Source organism: Capra hircus, chromosome 15 (genome assembly GCF_001704415.2).
Source record: "Capra hircus breed San Clemente chromosome 15, ASM170441v1, whole genome shotgun sequence".
NCBI classification, from domain to species: Eukaryota; Metazoa; Chordata; class Mammalia; order Artiodactyla; family Bovidae; genus Capra; species Capra hircus.
This window is the reverse complement of record NC_030822.1, coordinates 74,516,888-74,538,324: the sequence shown is the minus strand read 5'-3', so window position 1 is coordinate 74,538,324 and position 21,437 is coordinate 74,516,888. Positions and strand designations below refer to the sequence as shown.

Below are 21,437 nucleotides of genomic sequence, written 5' to 3'. Positions count from 1 at the left end.
GTGTGTTCTCTAGAGAGGATGGAAAAATCTTGCTTTCTGTTCTCTCATGAGAAATCAGTGCAGAGTCAAGATAAGTTATCATAGATAAATAGATAAACTTACATACACTTTTGGGCTTCTCTGGTGGCTCAAACAGTAAAGAATCAGCCTGCGATGTGGGAGACCTAGATTCAGTCTCTGGGTCAGGAAGATCCTCTGGGGGAGGATATGGCAACCCCCTCCAGTATTCTTGCCTGGATAATCCTCATGGACAGAGAAGCCTGGCGGGCTGTATTCCATGGGGTCACAAAGAGCTGAACGCAACTGAGCGACTAAGCACAGCACAGCACAAACACTTTTACTCTCACAGTCATTCACAGCCTGGAAAAAAAAAATATATATATATATATAAATTAAATCAGAGTCCAGTTAGAAAGTAACATGCAGTGCATTCCACTAGTCTAGTGGGCATAGTTCTGGAGCTTCATAACTGCTCTTTGGAGAGAGGCAAGAGAATGAGCACTAGTGTGTGAGTGATGGTGGTGGTTTAGTCACTAAGTGATGTCTGACTTTTGCAACCCCATGCACTGTAACCCACCAGCCTCCTCTGTCCATGCAATTCTCTAGGCCAGAATAATGGAGTGGGTAGCCATTCCTTTTTCCAGGGGATCTTCCTGACCCAGGGATTGAACCCAGGTCTCCTGCATTGCAGGGGGATTCTTTATCATCTGAGCCACCAGGGAAACCCAGTATGTGAGAATGCATGAATAGAAGTTTGTGGAGGAATCCATTTGGAGCAAAGACTATCTGATTTTCTAAAACGTCCCAGGTCAAGAATCATTTTGTTATTAGCTTTCTCATAAGATGTGGCCTTTGTGCCATTTGTCGTTGCAGCGTAGCCTTTTCTTGCTCAGTTAAACACACATTTAAGGGACCTCTGTGTTCCTTTACTACAAACTTTGGTTAAAAGAATGGATGTGATTTTAATGTCAACTATGGGGTCTCAAAGAGTCGGACACGACTGAGCGACTGAACTGAACTGGACTGAATACAAAATACTGGGCTTCTCAGGTGCTTCAGTGGTAAAGAATCTACCTGCCAAGCAGGAGAAGTGGGTTCACTCCCTGGGTCAGGAAGATCCCCTGGAAAAGGGAATGGCAACCCCCTCCAGTATTCTTGCCTGGAGAATCCCATGGGCAGAGGAGCCTGCTGGGCTGCAGTCCTTGGGGTCACAAAAGAGTCAGATATGACTTAGGAAGTAAACAACAGTATAAAATAGTATAGGAAAATTCCATGGTATTTTAAAATTGAAAATTTCAACTTTTAAAATTATTTTTAAGCAATCTGATGATGTTAAAAGTCTCACAGCCTATTTCATAGGAATTCAGTAGAAAATAAGAAGTGCCAAAACAGTCAATTTTCTAGTTAATTAATATTTATATGTCTAAGCTGACAATTTTTTTCAGTTTTATTTAACTTAAATAAATTAGATTGCTCCATACCTTATTAAATATAACATATTTTGGTTTAAATCATCATCATTGTTGAATATTAAACTTTTTTCCCAGACTTTTTGAAGGGTATAAGTAACCACTTATACAAAAACCCATCAAAATGAGCACAGGGTCATGTTTTATCTTTATTTCTTCCGTAATTCTTTTCTCCTGTCCTTCATTGAGTTTTTCTCATTGTTTTAAATTGTTCTCCCCTTATCATTATTTCTCTCCATCCTGTTTTCTAATTTTAGCCAAGATAAACCAGACAGCAAAGCCAATACAATCAGTTATAGTTTTTACATGCTGTTCAAGTTCATGAGATTCTTTAACAGTGAATTTGCTCCAAGATTCTCCAAAAGAATTAAGCACATAGGTTTTATTAAAAAGTCTATCACAGAGACTTCTTTGTCTATATCTGTTCTCTTGAAGGTTTATATGTTAAAAAGAAAAGGTTTTACTAGACCTTTACTATCTTAACACACTAATGCTTATCAGCAACATGTACCTAATCTTGAAATAACGGTGATCTAAAGACATTCTGATGCTGACACCATTAATAAGATGCACAGGAATATTTTACAAAAGATGTTTAAAGGAGTTCTGGAATTAGTTTCTAAGATGTGTTCCCCTCATTTAGGCTCCTGAAGACGCAGGTTTATTGAACAAGGTTAGAGCATTACGAGCATTCAGCTAGGCCAAGCAAGAGGCAGGCTGAGACAGTGATGCTCTTGCTAATGTGCACCTCTCCTCTTTTCAGTTGTCACTGCATAAGCTTTCCAGCCGTCTTTAGATATTTTAAGTAATTGTTCCCTATTTTTTGTTTGTTTTTTAGGACAGCATAACTACTTATGTGCTGGAAGAAACGATTGCATTGTTGATAAAATCCGCAGAAAAAACTGCCCAGCATGTCGCCTTAGAAAGTGCTGTCAGGCTGGCATGGTTCTTGGAGGTAATGATGATGTTCCCATCAATAACTGTCTGATATTTATATTAACTAAATTCTGTCTGATATTTGGATTATAAAACTGTGGGTCAGAAAATCTTAGTTTTCTTATTTCTATCTTGATTATTGGTGTCTGGATGAAGCAGTCGATACCGTTTTATTAACACTGTGGATTTCCAGCAGGTGGAAGTTTGTTACAGATACGTAGTAAACTTCAATTTGCCTATATTGCTTGTAAGCAGGTATTATGGGAAGGCCGGGCTTTCCAGGTGGCACAGTGGTAAGGACCCCACCTGCCAGTGCAGAAGATGCAAGAGACACGGGTTAGATCCCTGGGTCAGGAAGATCCCCTGGAGGAGGAAATGGCAACCTGCCCCAGTATGCTTGCCTGGAAAATTCCATGGACAGAGGAGCCTGGCAGGCTACAGTGCATGGGCTCACAAAGAGCTGGATGTGGCTGAGCACCGCAGGGGAAGTTCACCAGCCTCTCGTTAAGCGACACGGGTTGGAGTGTAGGCTCTGCTCCCCCCCATCATGTGGCCTCGAGTATATCACCAGCCCTTTCTGGGCACCAGTCTCTGTCTACAAAATGAGAGCAGTGAAGTCTCTTCCAGCTCAAATACTGATTCTGTGAATTGGATAAGTACATTAATCTCCATCTCTTCCTGCCTCCATCAAACCCTCCCTTTCGATGACCCTTCCTCATTCTCTTTAAATAACTGAATATTAAGCCCTTATATTTACCAGGTACTATTTTAAGTTCTGGGAGTTCTACAGTGAGCAAAAGGGACCAAATCTCAGCCTTCATGGAGCTTACACTCTAGGCAGAGGAGAGCAACACATATATATATATATATATATATATGTATGTATATCAGGTGATGATAAATGCTATGCGGTGTATTAAGCAGGGTTCATTAATGGGAATCTCAGAGAAGGGCTTCACTCCTGAACCCTTTACTCTGATTAATATTTTCATTTTAGTCATTTCCTAAGTAGTAATATCTCTAAAATCCTGAATTTGATGTAGTAGTTCTAATTTTCTACTATGAGCTTTAAAAATTCATAATTTTTTGAATACATATCTAATAAGCCACTGGCCACAGTTCATATACCATAAATGGTATCTGTTACCTTCTGAGAAGGAGTGTATGAGACCATTTTTTGACTGCTCACTGTGTTATGCCCCCTGCTTAGTTCTGTCTCTACAGTCTGTGAACATGTACAGTCTAATCCCTAATAAATAATTGTCAAACAGAAGAGTGAGTGATTTAAGAGTGGTGCCAAACATTATTATGCAGATAAAACAAAGGAATGAATTAATTCTATCTGAGGGAGCTGGCAAAAGCTTCCGAGAGGAGGCTTTCAAAGAATGAATACAAACGTTATTAATGGAAAAGGAGAAAAGTATTTACAGTGAAAAACATGATGCATTGCAGTGATGATTTTTCTGGAAAGTCAGTTGTTTAGTGGGAACAACAAGAAATGAAGCTGGAAAGTTACCTTGGGCCAGCTGGGTTCTGGAGGTTGAACTCTATTCTGTATGCAGTGGAACCAGTGATCTTTCTGACAAACTGTGGACCATCCATGGAGTAGAGCCCACATTTCTAAGTGCAGCACCCCAGCCCTTTCCTCACTGAGTAATTGCCCTCTCTTTCTCTAAGCCCTTCTCCCACCAGTCCTGGGGGAACCCTACCCTCCAGTCACCAACACTCACCTGTCTTTGCACACTTTTTACTTTTGCCTGCGCTGTTCTTCACCTCCCTGTGAATCGTTGTATTTCCTTCACATGAAGTTCAAGCATCATATTTTTTGTGAAGTCGTCTTGTCTCCTTAGTCACTGCAGAGGTAGGGGTGGGGACAGTTTAATGTAGTGTTTTTCATGTCTGCGGAGGCTGAGCATCCTTGAGTCAGCCTGAATTGGACCTTGCCCTACTTACTTCTGCATTCCTGCCCTTCCAATGGGAGACTGAACTGACCCAAGTGCGAGTAATGAGACCCAGCAGTGCCCCCTCATCCCAGCCCACATTGGGACTGAAAATTCACTTTCTCTTTCTCCTCCCACAGTTTCTTGTATTTACATCCTTCTTTGTACTTCCTTCCTTGTTTTATAACTATTTACTTGTATCCCATTCAACGATTTCTCCTAATCCAAGTTTGAATTGTTTACCAACAGGAATTTCATTTTAGTATTTCAGCACCAAAGTACTTGTTTAAGAAGTGCTCACTAAATATTTGTGACGATTATTTTAAAGTCAGAATCTGCCTGCCAATGCAGGAAACATAGGAGACAGTGGTTTGATCCATGAGTCAGGAAGATCCCCTGGAGAAGGAAATGGCAACCCACTCTGGTATTCTTTTTTTTTTTTAATTTATTTATTTTTTATTGAAGGGTAATTGCTTTACAGAATTTTGCTGTTTTCTGTCAAACCTCAACTCATTATTAGAGAAATGCAAATCAAAACTACAATGAGATATCACGCTGGTATTCTTGCCTGAAAGGTCGCATGGACAGAGGAGCCTGGCAGGCTACAGTCTATGGGGCTGCAAAGAGTCGGACTTGACTTAGCACACAGCGTACTTGCATGCATTCTTGAATATTAGGTCCAATGTAGTCATTACTAGAACACAAGAAAGAGTGTTTGGAGGAGGCAAAGGGGATGTGGTTTCATGTAGTATTTTTCATTTTGAGGGAGGATGCTAGCCCTTTAAGCAGTCTTCCATTCCATGACTGAATTTATTTTACTGGTCTTAACTGTTATAATGGAAAAGTGATTTACGATGGACCAATGTAAAAATGATGAGACACCTAGCCACTGAGAAACTTGAGTTTGTTCAGAAGAGAGATTTGGGGGTTCCAACCAGCAACAAGATAGATGCTCAGTAAGAAACAGAGTGATGAGGAGAAGAGAACTTCAGAGAAGACTCGGAACCAGGATGCAGGGGGAGGGTTCGAGTCTAGGGACAGAGCGTAAAGCAGCATCAGAGCAGGGTCAGCAGCACCAAACATCCTTGTACCTGTGACTTGTGCGTATCGATTGAGAAGTTCTCTAGGCTGTATATCTAGAAAGCTAATCAATTTCTGGTTCACTGAGATATTGTGTACCTTTAAATTTACTATTACCTAATCACCAAATTACCCTCCAGAGACTTTGCTTCTACCAATGTTTGAGAGCTCTTGTTGTTATGATGTTATGTACCCTTACCTGTACTTTCAACCTTTTAAATTCTTCAAATTTGATGGTCCTAAAATTGATATCTAATTTTGTTTTAATTTGTGTGTCCTAGATTATGGTGAGAACAAATATTGCTATATTTATTGGCCGCTTGTACTTCCTGTTCTGTGATTTAGCTATCCATAGTTATTGGCCATTTTTCAACAGTATTGCCTTTTTTGTTACTGATTGATACAACTTACCTCTGTACTCTCCTAATTCTTTATTAGCTATATACAATCTATGTCTTGACTTTTTACTTTGTTTATAATATCTTTTTTCTAATTTTTATATGATCACGTGTGTCAGTATTCTCCCTTTATGTTTCTTAGCCCTGAAATTGTATAGATAATTTACTGAAAATCATCCAAAATCTTAAAAGTTTATTTTTATATTCAAGTCCTTAATTTCCATAAAGTTTTTTTTTTTTTTTATGTAGGGAGACAAGAATGAAACTTTGGTTTCTATATGGATAACCAGTTGCCAGAGCACATTTACCGATAAATGGTTTTCAGTATTTTTTGATACTGCAGTCCTATAGAAGTAAAAATGTTCTGAGCCTCCACACTGCCTCAGATCTATTCACAAGTAAATTATACATATGTACTACTATCAAATTATATATTAATGATACTTATTTCTTTTTATTTCCTTACTAAAATATAAATATTTTATAATATTTATATTATTACAAATTCCAGTTACAAATTCCACTGGAACTTGTAGTGCTATACCTGATGTATATCAAATTTCCATATGTATTTACTTCTCTTCCTGGTTTCTCTGATCTGTTCCATTGTTTATACCTGAACCACTACCATACACTCTCAAGTGGTATAGCTCTCAAACTGTGTTTCAATACCTGGTAGAATAAGTTCTCCCTAAATTACACTTTTTCCAAATTATTGGCTTTTCTTGGCCCTCTGAATTGTACTTTTAAAATTTTGATGCTTAAAAGGTTTATTCACAATGGTATCTAACACTTAAAACCAGGAGTTCTAACCCCTGGAACCTAGTTATATATCAAAATTCTTTGCCTCTTTTCTTCCCATCAAATACTCTTTAAATCCTGTGGTCATCATCACAAACTGGGAAATACCATTTAATTATTTCATAAGTGGTTCTTCACAGAGGTTTATTAGAAAGAAGCTGGCAGCACACTCTTTTATGTCTGTCCTGATGTTGTTCTTCCTGGGAGAGTCAGTGGCAAGGGTCTGGGAGTCAGTAATCCAACTCCTGGAAACCAGGAAGAAGGTAGTAAATTCACTGGATCAGATTCTAATTGCTAGCCCTGTGTTAAAATTCTGGAGTAAGGGAGGATGTACTTGTTGTCTTTTGAGAATGAGAACTTCTTTTTCATGATGATGAGAATTGCTCAAAGTTAAATTCTTCAATAATTAGAAGAGCTTCACTGAAGTAATAATTGCCTTGACACTACTGAAAATAGAGCCTGTGTTCTCTCCCTCCCTTCTTTCCATGCATCCTTCCTTCTTTTCTTCTTCCTGTTTGTCACTTTTCTGAGGTTTTGCATTCCTAATGTACTTGTTGTTCAGTCGCTTAGTTGTGTCCAGCTCTTTGTGACCCCATGGACTGCAGCACGCCAGGCTTCTCTGTCCTTCACCATCTCCCGGAGCTTGCTCAAACTCATGTCCATTGAGTCAGTGATGCCATCCAACCGTCTCATCCTCTGTTGTACCCTTCTCTTCCTACCTTCAATCTTTCCCAGCATCAGGGTCTTTTCAAACGACTCAGCTCTTCGCATCAGGTGGCCAAAGTGTTGGAGTTTCAGCTTCAGCATCAGTCCTTCCAATGAATATTCAGGGCTGATTTCTTTTAGGATGGACTGGTTGGATCTCCTTGCAGTCCAAGGGACACTCAAGAGTCTTCTCCAACACCACGGTTCAAAAGCATCAATTCTTCAGCACTCAGCCTTTTTTATTGTCCAGTTCTAGTACATGACTACTGGAAAAACCATAGCCTTGACAAGACGGACATTTGTCAGAAAAGTGATGTCTCTGCTTTTTACGCTGTCTAGGTTTGTTATAGCTTTTCTTCCAAGGAGCAAGCATCTTTTAATTTCATGGCTGCAGTCACCATTTGTAGTGATTTTGGAGCCCAAGAAAATAAAGTCTGTCACTGTTTTCATTGTTTCCCCATCTATTTGCCATGAAGTGATAGGACCAAATGCTAATATAGAGTCATTTGAATAACAATAGATGAAATAGAAGAGAACATTGACTATTGTAAACAATGCTGCAATGAACATGTATTTTCTAGTTATTTTTTTTCCTTCAGATAAATACCTAGAAATGACATTACTGAATCATATGGTAGTTCTATTTTTAGTTTATTTGAAAACTTCCATGCTGTTTTTCCAATTTAAATTCCCGCCAACAGTGCATGAGAGTTCCCTTTTCTCCACATCCTCATCAAAACTTGTTATTTCTTGTCTTTTTGATGATAGGCATCGTGACAGGTGTGAGGTAATGTCTCAGTGTGGTTTTAATTTGCACTACCCTGATATTAGTGATATTGAGCACCTGTTCTTGGCCATCTCTATGTCTTCTTTGGAAAAATGCCTATTTAGATCCTGTACCTGTTTTTCAATTAGATATATGATTTGCAAATATTTTCTCCCATTTAGAAGTTAACCTTTTCAATGCAACATTATTTACAATAGCTATGACATGGAAACAGCTCAAGTGTCTATTGATGGATGAGTAGATAAAGAAAATATGAGGTATATTATATATATATATATGCATGTATGTATGTATACACACACAGTGAAATATTATTCAGCAATAAAAAATGTCATTTTTGGCAACATGGATTGGTTGGACCTTAAGGGCATTATTCTAAGTGAAATAAATCAGAGAAAGATAAATACTGTATTATCTCACTTCTATGTGGACCATAAAAAATGAGCTCAGAGATAGAGGACAAATTGTTGGTTCCCAGTGGCAGGCAATGGGGATGGTGAAATGTGTGAAAATGGCCAAAAGGTACAGAGTTTCAGTTATGGAATTAATAAGTCAGGGCTTTCCTTGTGGCTCAGTGGTAAAGAATCCACCTTCCAATGCATGAGATGCTGGTTCAGTCCCTGGGTCAGGAAGATCCCTGGAGAAGTAAATGGCAACCCACTCAAATGTTCTTGCCTGGGAAATCTCATGGACAGAAGCCTGGTGAGCTACGGTTCTTGGGGTCACAAAAGAGTCGGATGCAACTTAGCGATTAACCAACAATGTAATGTACAACTTGGTGACTATGGCTAATAATATATATTGTATGGTATACTGTATTGTATATTTTAAAGATGTTAAGTGGTTAGGTTTTAAAATTCTTATCACAAGAATAAAATGATTAGTAGCTATGTATGAGATGGATGTTAACTAGACTTTATTGCCATGATCATTTCACAATATACACAAATAATAAATCATTCTGTGATACGTCTAAAACAAATATATCAATTTTGCCTCAGTGAAAGCAAAATCTTATGATAGAGTATCAAAGGTCAGAAATATTAGTGTTTCTTACATGCTATGACATAGATTTGCAGGTTTGCTTCAGCAGCTATGGTCTGGTTATGAGAATTATGTGTGAGTTACTTGGCCTCTGAGTTGCATATGGTTCTTGTTTTTAATGACTCACTTCCCTTACCTTCACTAGGTCACAGTGAACTTTTGCATTTTGTTCATTGCTGTGCAGTACTGAGTAGGAAAGATAGTTGTACTCTGAAGGACGGTAATATATCTTCTAGTTTAAGTGTTCTACTTCTAACTTATTTCCTTTAGAAAACATTTTGTGTAACAACTCATAAATTTTTTTTCTGAAATGAATATAGCTCTGTATTTTGTATTTATTGTAAAAATGTTAAACTATTATAAACATAATTAGCTCTTTCAAAAATAAGTAGCTTTCTACATAAAAGAATGATTAAATGCATGGTTATATTGCTGATTTTTTAAAGCTGGGGACTATTTTTATAGGTTTGTTTTTGTTTTGTTTTGTTGGTAGAGAGGCTTATCCTCAAATTTTAAAAGGTTATATTTGAAAGCAGTTTCTCTCTTACCTCCTCCTACACCTAGATTGGCTTCATTCTCTTGGCAAAGAGCTGCAACTTTCTGGGCTGCAAGATTGTCTGGTAAAGTGACTTGTTTTTTCCTCCTTCTACAGTTGAAGACAACAGAGCCTCAATTTCTTTTCTGAAGAATTCCAAAATTCTTGACTTTGGGACGCTGAAAAGTACCTTCTCTGGAAGTTCAGATGCCTCCTCTATGCTTTTGATTGCTATTTAAAAAATGAAATCTATCCTCTCTAATGCAGGAGTTGCTGTAGGTGATGCCTGCCACCTACCTCTTTAGAACTTTCGTGGTCTTCCTCTGATGAGCACCTCCTTTTCTACCCAACCCTAGTCTTTGCATCACCAACCCCTACAGAGACAGTACTCACACTGCTTCCCCACGTTGGTGTATTGAAGCCTGCAGCTAAATAATGTATTTTGGTCGCTGCCTTAATGTTCACCCTAAACTTCATCCCGTACATACTTGGTAAGGATATTCCTTAGAGTATTCATTCTCACTTCTTTGCTTCAAGTTTTATGGGAGTTTGGAAGGACTGCTTTTGTGGCTGCCAGCCTGGACAGTTAAGCTGTGTTTATCAGTATCTCCTATTCCCTAGACACAGTAAAAATTTAGGGTTGAAGTGTACAAGGATTCCCTTCTATTTGCAGTCTGGCTTGTTTGAAAGATGGAGACATTTACTCTTTTAAAAACTCAACTCTAATATACTTGTTTGGCAAGTACCTATTTAAATCTTATACTTACTATTCTCTAGCATTTTTGAAGTATTTTGATATGGGAAGTAGAATTAGATCCTGAAGGAGGAAAAACAAGCTAAGTCAGTGCTGTAAGGGGTTCTGAGAGCATAGTCCCAGTGGACTGATCCCAGAAACATCGTCCTTTTGCTAATCCAAAGTAACTGCATGTATGTAGACATAATCTGCTGTAGGGATAGTTGCTGGTAAATTGACCCAAACTACAGCATCAAGTACGGATGTGAGAGTTCGACCATAAAGAAGGCTGAGTGCCAAAGAATTGATGCTTTTGAGCTGTAGTGCTAGAGAAGACTCTTGAGAGTCCCTTGGACTGCAAGGATATCAAACCAGTCCATCCTAAAGGAAATCAACCCTGAATATTCACTGGAAGGACTGTTGCTAAAGCTGAAACTCCAATACTTTGGCTGCCTGATGCAAAGAGCCGATGCATTGGGAAAGACCCTAATGTTGGGAAAGACTGAGGGCACGAGGAGAAGGTGGTGACAGCGGATAAGATGGTTGGATGGCATCGCCGATTCAATGGACATGAGTTTGAGCAAACTTTGGGAGATAGTGAGCAGGGAAGCCTAGACTGCTGCAGTTCATGGGGTCACAAAGAGTCAGATACAACTTAGCACCTGAACAACAACAAAGATGCTTATTATAATCCTCATAATGTCAAAGGATTTGCACCATTACTTGTCTACTGATCTTTACCCTCTATTTCCCCATTTGATTCTCAGAAAGCATTCTGGCTGTCATAACATTTCCATTTCAGTATCCTACATACTATTCTTCACTTACTTCTACTTAGCAGGTCCAGAATTATCTTGTGAGATTTTATATCTCCACTCAATATAAAATATTTTGCCATAAGTAAGACAAATAGCAGAAAGAAAGGCCCAGCAAAGTAAACAGCACTCATTTTCAAACATGATCTAGAAATAATACTCAGTATTATTTTATTCAGTCTAGTAGATTACCTACATATTTACCTATTTGCTTGGTTTTTTTTTCTAATTCACAAAGTCATCCAGTTTATTTTTGAAATAAACTTTATAAGTTCCTCCTGTAAGAATTTGTTATACTCATTCACTCTTTATATTTCAGAAAATATCTCTATTGCACTTTTAATTAATAATTTTGCTGGTTATAAAACTGAGGGTTGAATTTTTTTCCCTCTACTCCTTACTAATGGAGAGGAAATGGCAACCCACTCCAGTATTCTTGCCTAGAGAATTCCATGGACAGAGGAGCCTGGCAAGCTATACTCAATAATAGAGTCACAAAAAGTCAGACATAACTGAGTCAGTATCCATACCACCCCTAACTAATGTTAGTCTGCTCTTTTTGCATGTATATTTTTTTTCTGAGAATTCTCCCATGTATCTAATAGTTGTTCCTGTGAGGTAATAATTTCTCTGAATTTGTAGACAATGATTTGGTTCTCCAATTTCCCTCTGACATAACTAGTTTTAAATTTAGTTTTATTTGTTCTATTGGAAATCATTGTAACTTCTAAATCTGGGAATTTATGTCTTCTATAACTATCAGAAGCGTTGAAACCATCCCAGTATTCTTCAAATATTTCCTTCCTTTTCATTGTCTCTTTCTCCCTCCAGACTACATCTTAGACATAAGGCAATGGCACCCCACTTCAGTGCTGTTGCCTGGAAAATCCCATGGATGGAGGAGCCTGGTGGGCTGCAGTCCATGGGGTCGCTTAGAGTCGGTCACGACTGAGTGACTTCACTTTCACTTTTCACTTTCATGCTTTGGAGAAGGAAATGGCAACCCACTCCAGCGTTCTTGCCTGGAGAATCCCAGGGACGGGGGAGCCTGGTGGGCTGCCGGCTATGGGGTGGCACAGAGTCGGACACAGTTGAAGCGACTCAGCAGCAGCAGCTGCAGCCGTGCGTGTGTCTTCCATATCTCACTTTTCCTGTTTCATCATCTTTCTGTGCTATATTCTGTGTAATTTCATCAGTTCTGTCTTCCAGTTCACCATTCTTTCATTTTAGTGATGGTATTTTTTTTTTTAACATTCTACATGGTTCATTTATAAATTTACCTATTTCTTTTTACTAGCATTTCCATTTCTGGTGTTTTCATTACTTATCATATATCTTTAATAATTATAAAATATCTATTGAAAATATTTGTATTCAGTAATTTCAGAGCCCCATAACTCATCATATAGTTGTGCTCTTCTGGTGTGGTGGTTAAATATATATCCTTGATTATGGATATGGTTTCTCAATGAGTTTTAATTTTTTGTAAAATTCTGCGTTACCTTAATTGAGGGAGTTTCTCTCAGAATTTTCATTTTCTTCTTCCAGTTACGATAGGGATTTCATCAGCAAAGGACCACTTTTCACATTTACTTTTTGCCTCGGTGTTCCCCATACCTTGCAGGTAGAAGTAAGAGTATAGCATCAGAACAGTAGAGTTTGATTTCAGTTTCTTCACTAACAGCTGCTAGACCTCAGGCACCTACACTGCTTTTCACATCTCTATTTTCATTTCTACTATGACCACATAGTGAGAGTTATTATGAAGGTAAATGAAATGTGGATCTAAAGCATACAGCACAATGGCTGGCATGCAAAGATTTCTGAGTGGTAGCTTAAAATAGCCTTTATTCTTAACATCATTTAGTGCAAACTCTATCATTGGCAGACTAAGGGTTTAACTTTAATGCAAAAGCTATTCTTATTTCTTTTAGCGTTTCATTATTTCTTTGTAGGAACCATTGAAAAATCAATGCAGATATCTTGGAATTGAAATTAATTTACACAGTCGTAGCTAATAGAGGTATTTACTTAACATAAGAGTTATTAAATAGTCATTGTATATACTTATGTTTTCAAGCCATGTTTCCCATGGGAACATGATCTGAAAGGAATGATATATATTTTACATGGCAAAAATTTTTTCTAAATGATTGAAAATATTCTTTAGTTGAAGATTTGGGAGTTTTGATTTTTTCCTTTAGAGGAGAATGTCCTATTCATATTGATTTTTATAAGTGCTTTGATAAGCTGTTTGGGATAGAGCCTGTGACCCCAGGAGCATGCTGGGTTATGAAAGATATTTGCTAATTTTACCCATCAAAGGCAAAGAGGAGAATTTGTGTGGTTTAGGATGACGAGAAGGTCGTAGGAGAAGTGAGGTGAAAAGGGAAGGTGAAAGTGAGATGCCTACTGCGTGTACTACTTCCCATGGCCTTCCAAATCTTCACTAAAATTCTATTAAAGCATGGGAAATGTGTATATGGCCCTTCCCGTGAAATCTGTATATAATGCCATTGTCTTTTTTATTGAAGTGTAGTTGATTTAGAGTATTGTGTTAGTTTCAGGTGACATAGCAAAGTGATTCAATTATATGTATTTTTTAGAGTATTTTCCATTATAGGTTATTATAAGATATTGAATATAGTTGCCTGTGCTATACAGTAAATCCTTATTATTTATTTTATGTACAGTAGTTTGTGTCTGTTAATCTCATACTCCTAATTTATCCCTCCCTCCTTTTTGTAACCATAAATTTGTTTTCTGTGTCTATAATTTGTGTCTGTTGTATATTTAGATTCATTTATATTATTTTTTAGATTCCACATATAAGTGATATCATATATTGTCTTCCTCTGACTTACTTCACTTAGTATAATATTCTCTAGGTCCATCCATGTTGGTACAAATGACAATATTTCATTCTTTTTATGACTGAGTAGTATGCCACTCTGTGAAAGTATGTGCATGTATGTGTGTGTGTGTGTGTGTGTATCACATCTTCTTTATCCATTCATCTGTTGAAGGACATTTAGGTTGCATCCATGTCTTGGATATTATAAATAATGCTGCTATGAACATTTGCGTTTTTTTCAAATTAGAGTTTTTGTCTTCTGACAAGGGCTTAATATCCAAATTATACAAGCAGTTTATATAACTCAATATTAAAAAATTGAATCAAAAAGAGGACGTAAGACCTAAATAGATATTTCTCCACCAATGGCCAACAGGCACATAAAAGGATGCTCAACATCACTAATTATTAGAGAAATGCAGTAAAAGCCACAAAAAAGTACCACCTCACATTGGTCAGAAGACCATCATCAAAAAATCTACAAAAGGCTGGAGAGAGTGTGAAGGTAAGGGAACCCTCATACACTGTTGGTGGGGATGTAAATTGGTGTAATCACTGTGTAAAACAATATGGAGGGTTTTTTTAAAGGAAAAATAAAAACTAAAAATAGACCTACTTATGGTTCCAAATAGGAAAAAGAGTACATCAAGGCTGTTTATTGTCACCCTGCTTATTTAACTTCTATGCAGAGTACATACATCATGAGAAATGCTGGACTGGAATAAGCACAAGCTGGAATCAAGATTGCCGGGAAAAATATCAATAATCTCAGATATGCAGATGACACCACCCTTATAGCAGAAAGTGAAGAGGAGCTAAAAAGCCTCTTGATGAAAGTGAAAGAGGAGAGTGAAAAAGTTGGCTTAAAGCTCAACATTCAGAAAACAGGATCATCCGGTCCCATCACTTCATGGGAAATAGATGGGGAAACAGTGGAAACAGTGTCAGACTTTATTTTTTTGGCCTCCAAAATCACTGCAGATGGTGACTGCAGCTATGAAATTCAAAGACGCTTACTCCTTGGAAGAAAAGTTATGACCCACCTAGATAGTATATTCAAAAGCAGAGACATTACTTTTCCGACTAAGGTCTGTCTAGTCAAGGCTATGGTTCTTCCTGTGGTCATGTATGGATGTGAGAGTTGGACTGTGAAGAAGGCTGAGCACCGAAGAATTGATGCTTTTGAACTGTGTTGTTGGAGAAGACTCTTGAGAGTCCCTTGGACTGCAAGGAGATCCAACCAGTCCGTTCTGAAGGAGATCAACCCTGGGATTTCTTTGGAAGGAATGATGCTAAAGCTGAAGCTCCAGTACTTTGGCCACCTCATGCGAAGAGTTGACTCATTGGAAAAGACTCTGATGCTGGGAGGGATTGGGGGCAGGAGGAGAAGGGGACGACAGGGGATGAGATGGCTGGATGACATCACGGACTCGATGGACGTGAGTCTGAGTGAACTCCGGGAGATGGTGATGGACAGGGAGGCCTGGTGTGCTGCGATTCATGGGGTCGCAAAGAGTCAGACACGACTGAGCGACTGAACTGAACTGAACTGAACTGAACTGAACTGATGGGATCCAGCAATCCCATTCCTGGGCATACAGTGCCATTGTCTATAGGCTTCTAATTTAACTGAAAATAAATCTGATATTCTAGTTTACTTTTCTTTATTGATCATCTGCTTTTTTTTTCCTGACTGTGTTTCTTAATCCTCGATTTTCTGTAATTTCATCAAGATTTAGCTCTAGCTTAATCTATTAATTTTCTTGAAACAAAGTAAGCTCCTCTGGGTCTGAAAATTCGAGTTTCCTTAGAAATTAGCAAAGTATTCTCTTAATATTACCTTTGAATCTTTTTTCCTGTTTCATGTTTTCTTTCCCTTTTTCATGATCCCCAAGAATAATCTATATGTTGATTCTCTATTTATCTGTCTTCTGTATCTACCTTCTTTTCTCTATTAACATTTTAATCCTTTGAAACTTCACTTGACAATTTTCCTCAAAATCTTCATGTCTGTGGTTTAGTTTTTACACTAGCAGTTCTCCTTTCTTATTCTTATGACAGGTTTTAAAATCTACAATGATTTTATTTATATTTTTAATTTATTTTTTATCTAAGTATAGTTAATGTACAATGCAATGTCAGTTACAGGTGTACAGTATAATGATTCACAGTTTTTAAAGGTTATATTCCATTTATAGTTATTTTGAAATTGGCTATACTACCCCTGTTTTGCAATGTATCCTCATAGTTTATTTTATACATACTAATTTATACATCTTAATCTCCTACCCCGTGTTTCTCCTTTTGCCTTTTCTCTTCCCACTAGTAACCACTAGTTTATTCTTCATATCTGGGATTACGTTTCTTTTTTGTTGTTTTCACTGGTTTATTGTACTTTTTAGATTTCACATGTAAATGATATCATCCAGTATTTGCCTTTCTCTCTCTGACTTATTTCACTTAGCATAATACCCTCCAAGTCCATCCATGTTGCTTCAAATGTCAATATTTCTTTCTTATTTATAGCTGAGTAATATTCCATTATATAAATCTACTACATCTTCTTTATCCATTCATCTGCTGATGAACACATATCTTAGCAATTGTAAATAATTCTACTATGAACATTGGCTACATGTAACTTCTTGAATTAGTGTATTTGGGTTTTTTCAGATATGTATACTCAAGAGTAGAATTGCTGGGTTATGTGATAGTTCTATTTTTAGTTGTTGAGACAACTTCATGCTGTTTTCCACAGTGACTGCTCCAGTTTACATCCCCACCAACAGTGTCTGAGTATTCCATTTTCTCCACATCCTTGCCAACATTTATTTGTGGGTTTTGTGTTTTTTTTTTTGACGATCGCCATTTTGACAGGTTTGAGATGATACCTCACTGTGGTTTTGAATTGCATTTCCACAATGATTAATAATGCTGAGCATCTTCTTATATGCCTGTTGGACATCTACATTTTCTCTTTGGAAACATGTCTGTTTAGTTCTCTCCATTTTTGAGTTTCCATTGTGGCTCAACTGGTAAAGAATCCTCCTGCTATGCGGGAGACCTGGGTTTGATCTCTGGGTTGGGAAGATCCCCTGGAGAAGGGAAAGACTACCTACTCCAGTATTCTGGCCTGGAGAATTCCAGGGACTGTATAGTCCATGGGGTTGCAAAGAGTGAGACACGCCCATTTTTTAATGGGGTTGTTTGCTTGTTTGTCCTTTTTTAAATGTTGAGTTGGAGTTGTTTGTATACGTTGGATATTAACCCCGTATCCATCATATCATTTACAAATAGATGCCACAAAATGAGTTTGTTTCCTTAATTTCTATTTCTGATAGTTTGTTGTTAATGTGTATAAATTGTTTTTATAAATTAATTTTTCTTTATTTTTAAAGCTTTTTCTGTCATCTCCCATTTTATCTCATGCTTTTTTGTAATTAATTTCATCTTTTATTTAATGTTTTTGTTTCTATTCTTTGATTTCATGAAACTTGATGCCACTTTATCTTTGAAATACAGTGAAAGGATTACATAAGGCCATTTCCTACAATTCTTACTCTACTTTGTAGTCATCTGATTTTTGATTTTACATTCCCTTTTTATCATTTCTGAAAATATTTTTGCTTAAATTCCAAATATCCTTGCTATTTACTTCATGTTTAAGTCTACATAATTCTAACTTGGCCTGCTATTGGACTTAGTAATTGCTAGCCGGTTCTCCTCGTTTTCCTTCCTTGTTTGACTATCCATTTATAATTTGAGCTAGAAGATATGAAGTCTCAGCTGTTTGGTTTGATATGGAAAGAGAGAAACAGTGTTTAGGGACATAAATGTAGCTATTTTAGAAAGATTGTCAACAGATGGTTTGCAGGCAAATGTGAACCCAAACATTCTTCTATAAAATATACTACATTTTCTGCCTAGATTGTATCTTTTACTAAAGGGAAATTCCACTTAGAGTTCTTCCTATTATTCAAGAAGTGGAAGTAATATGGCAGGAAGCCAAATTATTGTTCAAGCCCTTGTGGCAAACAAATTGGTTTGTTGCTATGCAGCTGTTACTTTGTTCAATAAAATGATTGTGTAGTACTATATGCAAGTGCTATGCTTTCAGTAAGGAGCTTATGTTTTAGTTGAGGCAGAGATGATTATCAAAATAATTACATAAGATAAAATATTATATCCTGATAGAAGATGATAAATATTAAGAAAAAATAAAACAGGGAAGCAGGTTTGAAGGCATAAAAGGTTACTGTTCATTTGCCTCTGCTCAGTCAAATATGACCAGTAACTCCAAAAGTAATTCTCAGTTTTCTGTTGCTTCTCTCTCTACCTCTTGTCTGGTTTGCCCCTCAGATTTAGAAGACTAAGTCATGGGGTTAAGTAGTTGGTATGACCACATAGTCCTGATTCAGTTGTCTGTTGCCATTCTGTTATGAAAATGGACTAAAGAATTTATGTTCTCTGCTTTCCCTGTAGTCATCATGTGCCCAAGTGGAGGTCCTCTCACTGACTACTTTCAACATATATTAAGGTGTACTGCATGAATTTCCTAAGTGTTCCTGGGTTCTGCATTCTATTCTGATGATCTATATATCTATTACATGAAACTATTAATAATTTAATAGTTTGGGTTATGGTGGTACTCTTGCCTGGAAAATCCCATGGATGGAGAAGCCTGGTGGGCTGCAGTCCATGGGGTCGCTAAGAGTTGGACACGACTGAGTGACTTCACTTTCACTTTTCACTTTCACGCTTTGGAGAAGGAAATGGCAACCCACTCCAGTATTCTTGCCTGGAGAATCTCAGGGACAGGGCAGCCTGGTGGGCTGCCGTCTGTGGGGTCGCACAGAGTCAGACACGACTGAAGTGACTTAGCAGTATTATTGTAAATTTTAATACATAGCATGGCATATATTAAAATCGCAGTTGCTCTTTTAATGAAATTCTCTTGTCTACTGTCACACACATTTATTCTTCTAGTTGTTGTTGTTCAGTCAGTTGAGTCTGACTCTTTGCAACCCCATCAGGTAGCCAAAATATTGGAGCTTCAGCTTCAGCATTAGTCCTTCCAAATACTCAGGGCTGATTTCCCTTAGGATGGACTGGTTGGATCTCCTTGCAGTCCAAGGGACTCTCAAGAGTCTTCTCCAGCACCACAGTTTGAAAGCACCAGTTCTTCAGTTTCCACCCTTCTTTATGGTCCAGCTCTCACAGCTGTACATGACTACTGATTCATTCTTCTAAGTAAACAGTAAAACCATCATTCCTAATTCTAAAAATTTTTAGATTTTGATTGAAGCAGCATAAAATGTATGTATTAATTTGGACATATTGACACTTTAAGGTTTTCAATTCAGGTGCACATGTTTTTTCATTAATTCACATGTTTTGTGGGTCCTATGATAGAATTTTACAATTTTAACACAGGTCCTATGCTTTTCTTCAATATATTCTTGAATATTTGGTAAACTTCATCCCTTGTGATAGAATATTTTCTATTTTTCAAGTGGCAATTATTGGAAGCAATAAATCTAGTGATTTTTATAAACGTTCTTTCTAGCCATGTAACAATTATCTCAGGGCTTTGATAGATTATTAGTAGTCCTTTCAATTTTCTATAGTCATTTATCTAGAACTTAAGTATTTCATTATTAATATTGTTACTTCTACTTGCCATGTTTTGTATTTTCCTGGTTCATCTTTTCTCATCTTTTAATTTTCAGCTTATTTTTCTATATTTTTTTGCATTTCTGATGAAAACTGTGCTGGCTTGTTCACATTTCTCTTCATTTTATTTTCCCTATTTAATCCTCCTTGTTAAATTGTAAGTTTTACTCTGCTTTCCCATTTTGCTTATGCTTACATCCCATCCTGATGTCATAATGAAATCTATATTCTTCTGTTATTATATAACAATTAAACAGTAACTGTGACTGATCATTTAACCAATTGTTTTATTAACAACTACTAGACAAGTTCTTCAGAGAAGGCAATGGCACCCCACTCCAGTACTGTTGCCTGGAAAATCCCATGGGCAGAGGAGCCTGGTAGGCTGCAGTCCATGGGGTCGCTAAGAGTTGGACACGACTGAGAGACTTCACTTTCAGTTTTCACTTTCGTGCATTGGAGAAGGAAATGGCAACCCACTCCAGTGTTCTTGCCTGGAGAATCCCAGGGATGGGGGAGCCTGCTGGGCTGCTGTCTATGGGGTCGCACAGAGTCGGACATGACTGAAGCAACTTAGCAGCAGCAGCAAACAAATTCATGATCTTTTGTTCCTTCCCCTCCCCACTCTTACATATCTTCTCTCTCTCAAGACCTTTCTTAATACATATCTTATAAATTCCTTCTCATGGTAATAGCATCTATTTGGATTCAGTTATGCATAGTTCAAGAATAATTTTACAGTATTGTATCTTTAACTCAACATTTAGAAAACTAAGGTCATGGCATCCAGTCCCATCACTTCATGGCAAACAGATGAGGAAGCAATGAAAACAGTGACAGACTTTATTTTCTTGGGCTCCAAAATCACTACAGATGGTGACTGCTACCATGAAATTAAAAGATAGTTGCTCCTTGGAAGGAATGTTATGACCAACCTAGACAGCATATTAAAAAGCAGAGACATTACTTTGCCAACAAAGGTCTGTCTAGTCAAAGTTATAGTTTTTCCCTTGGACTGCAGGGAAATCCAATCAGTCCATCCCAAAGAAAATCAGTCCTGAACATTCATTGGAAGGACTGATGCTAAAGCTGAAACTCCAATACATTAGCCAGCTGGTGTGAAGAGCTGACTCATTTGAAAAGACCCTGATGCTAGGAAAGATTGAAGGTGGGAGGAGAAGGGGACGACAGAGGATGAGATGGTTGGATGGCCTCACTGACTTGATGGGCATGAGTTTGAGCAAGCTCTGGGAATTGCTGATGGACAAGCAAGCCTGGCATGCTGCAGTCCATGGGGTCACAAATAGTTGGACATGACTGAACGACTGAACTGAACTGAATTGACTTTATCCTTTCTTTGCATCCTCTTTGAATGTCATAATTTTACTATAAAATATGTTATTGATATACAATAACATGCATATAATGCATATGACCTATATGAAACAATGTAATGAAAATCCACATATGAATTCATCTGGCTTAGGAAAGTTTATTGCCGATGCTCTTAAAACTGGTTGTGTATTTCCTCCTGGTCCTTTCAGTTTTTCCAGGAAACTTCTAGCTTTAATTTTAGGTTTTTCGTTCTGTTGTATAATTCTGTAGGCTTTCTGATTATCTATGTGTCCTTAATATATTCTTATGTGTGTTTTGACTTTGAAGGCTAT

General features: G+C 37.5%; 1 protein-coding gene across 1 annotated transcript in view; it reads left to right on the top strand.

The window, feature by feature from the left end:
• The window catches only part of PGR (progesterone receptor), a 110,071-nt gene that overhangs the window by 51,576 nt on the left and 37,058 nt on the right, over nucleotides 1–21,437 (top strand). Inside the window, exon 3 of the mRNA XM_018059880.1 lies at nucleotides 2,308–2,424. Within this exon, the coding sequence (XP_017915369.1) occupies nucleotides 2,308–2,424 (117 nt within the window). The remainder of the gene's footprint in view (nucleotides 1–2,307; nucleotides 2,425–21,437) is intronic.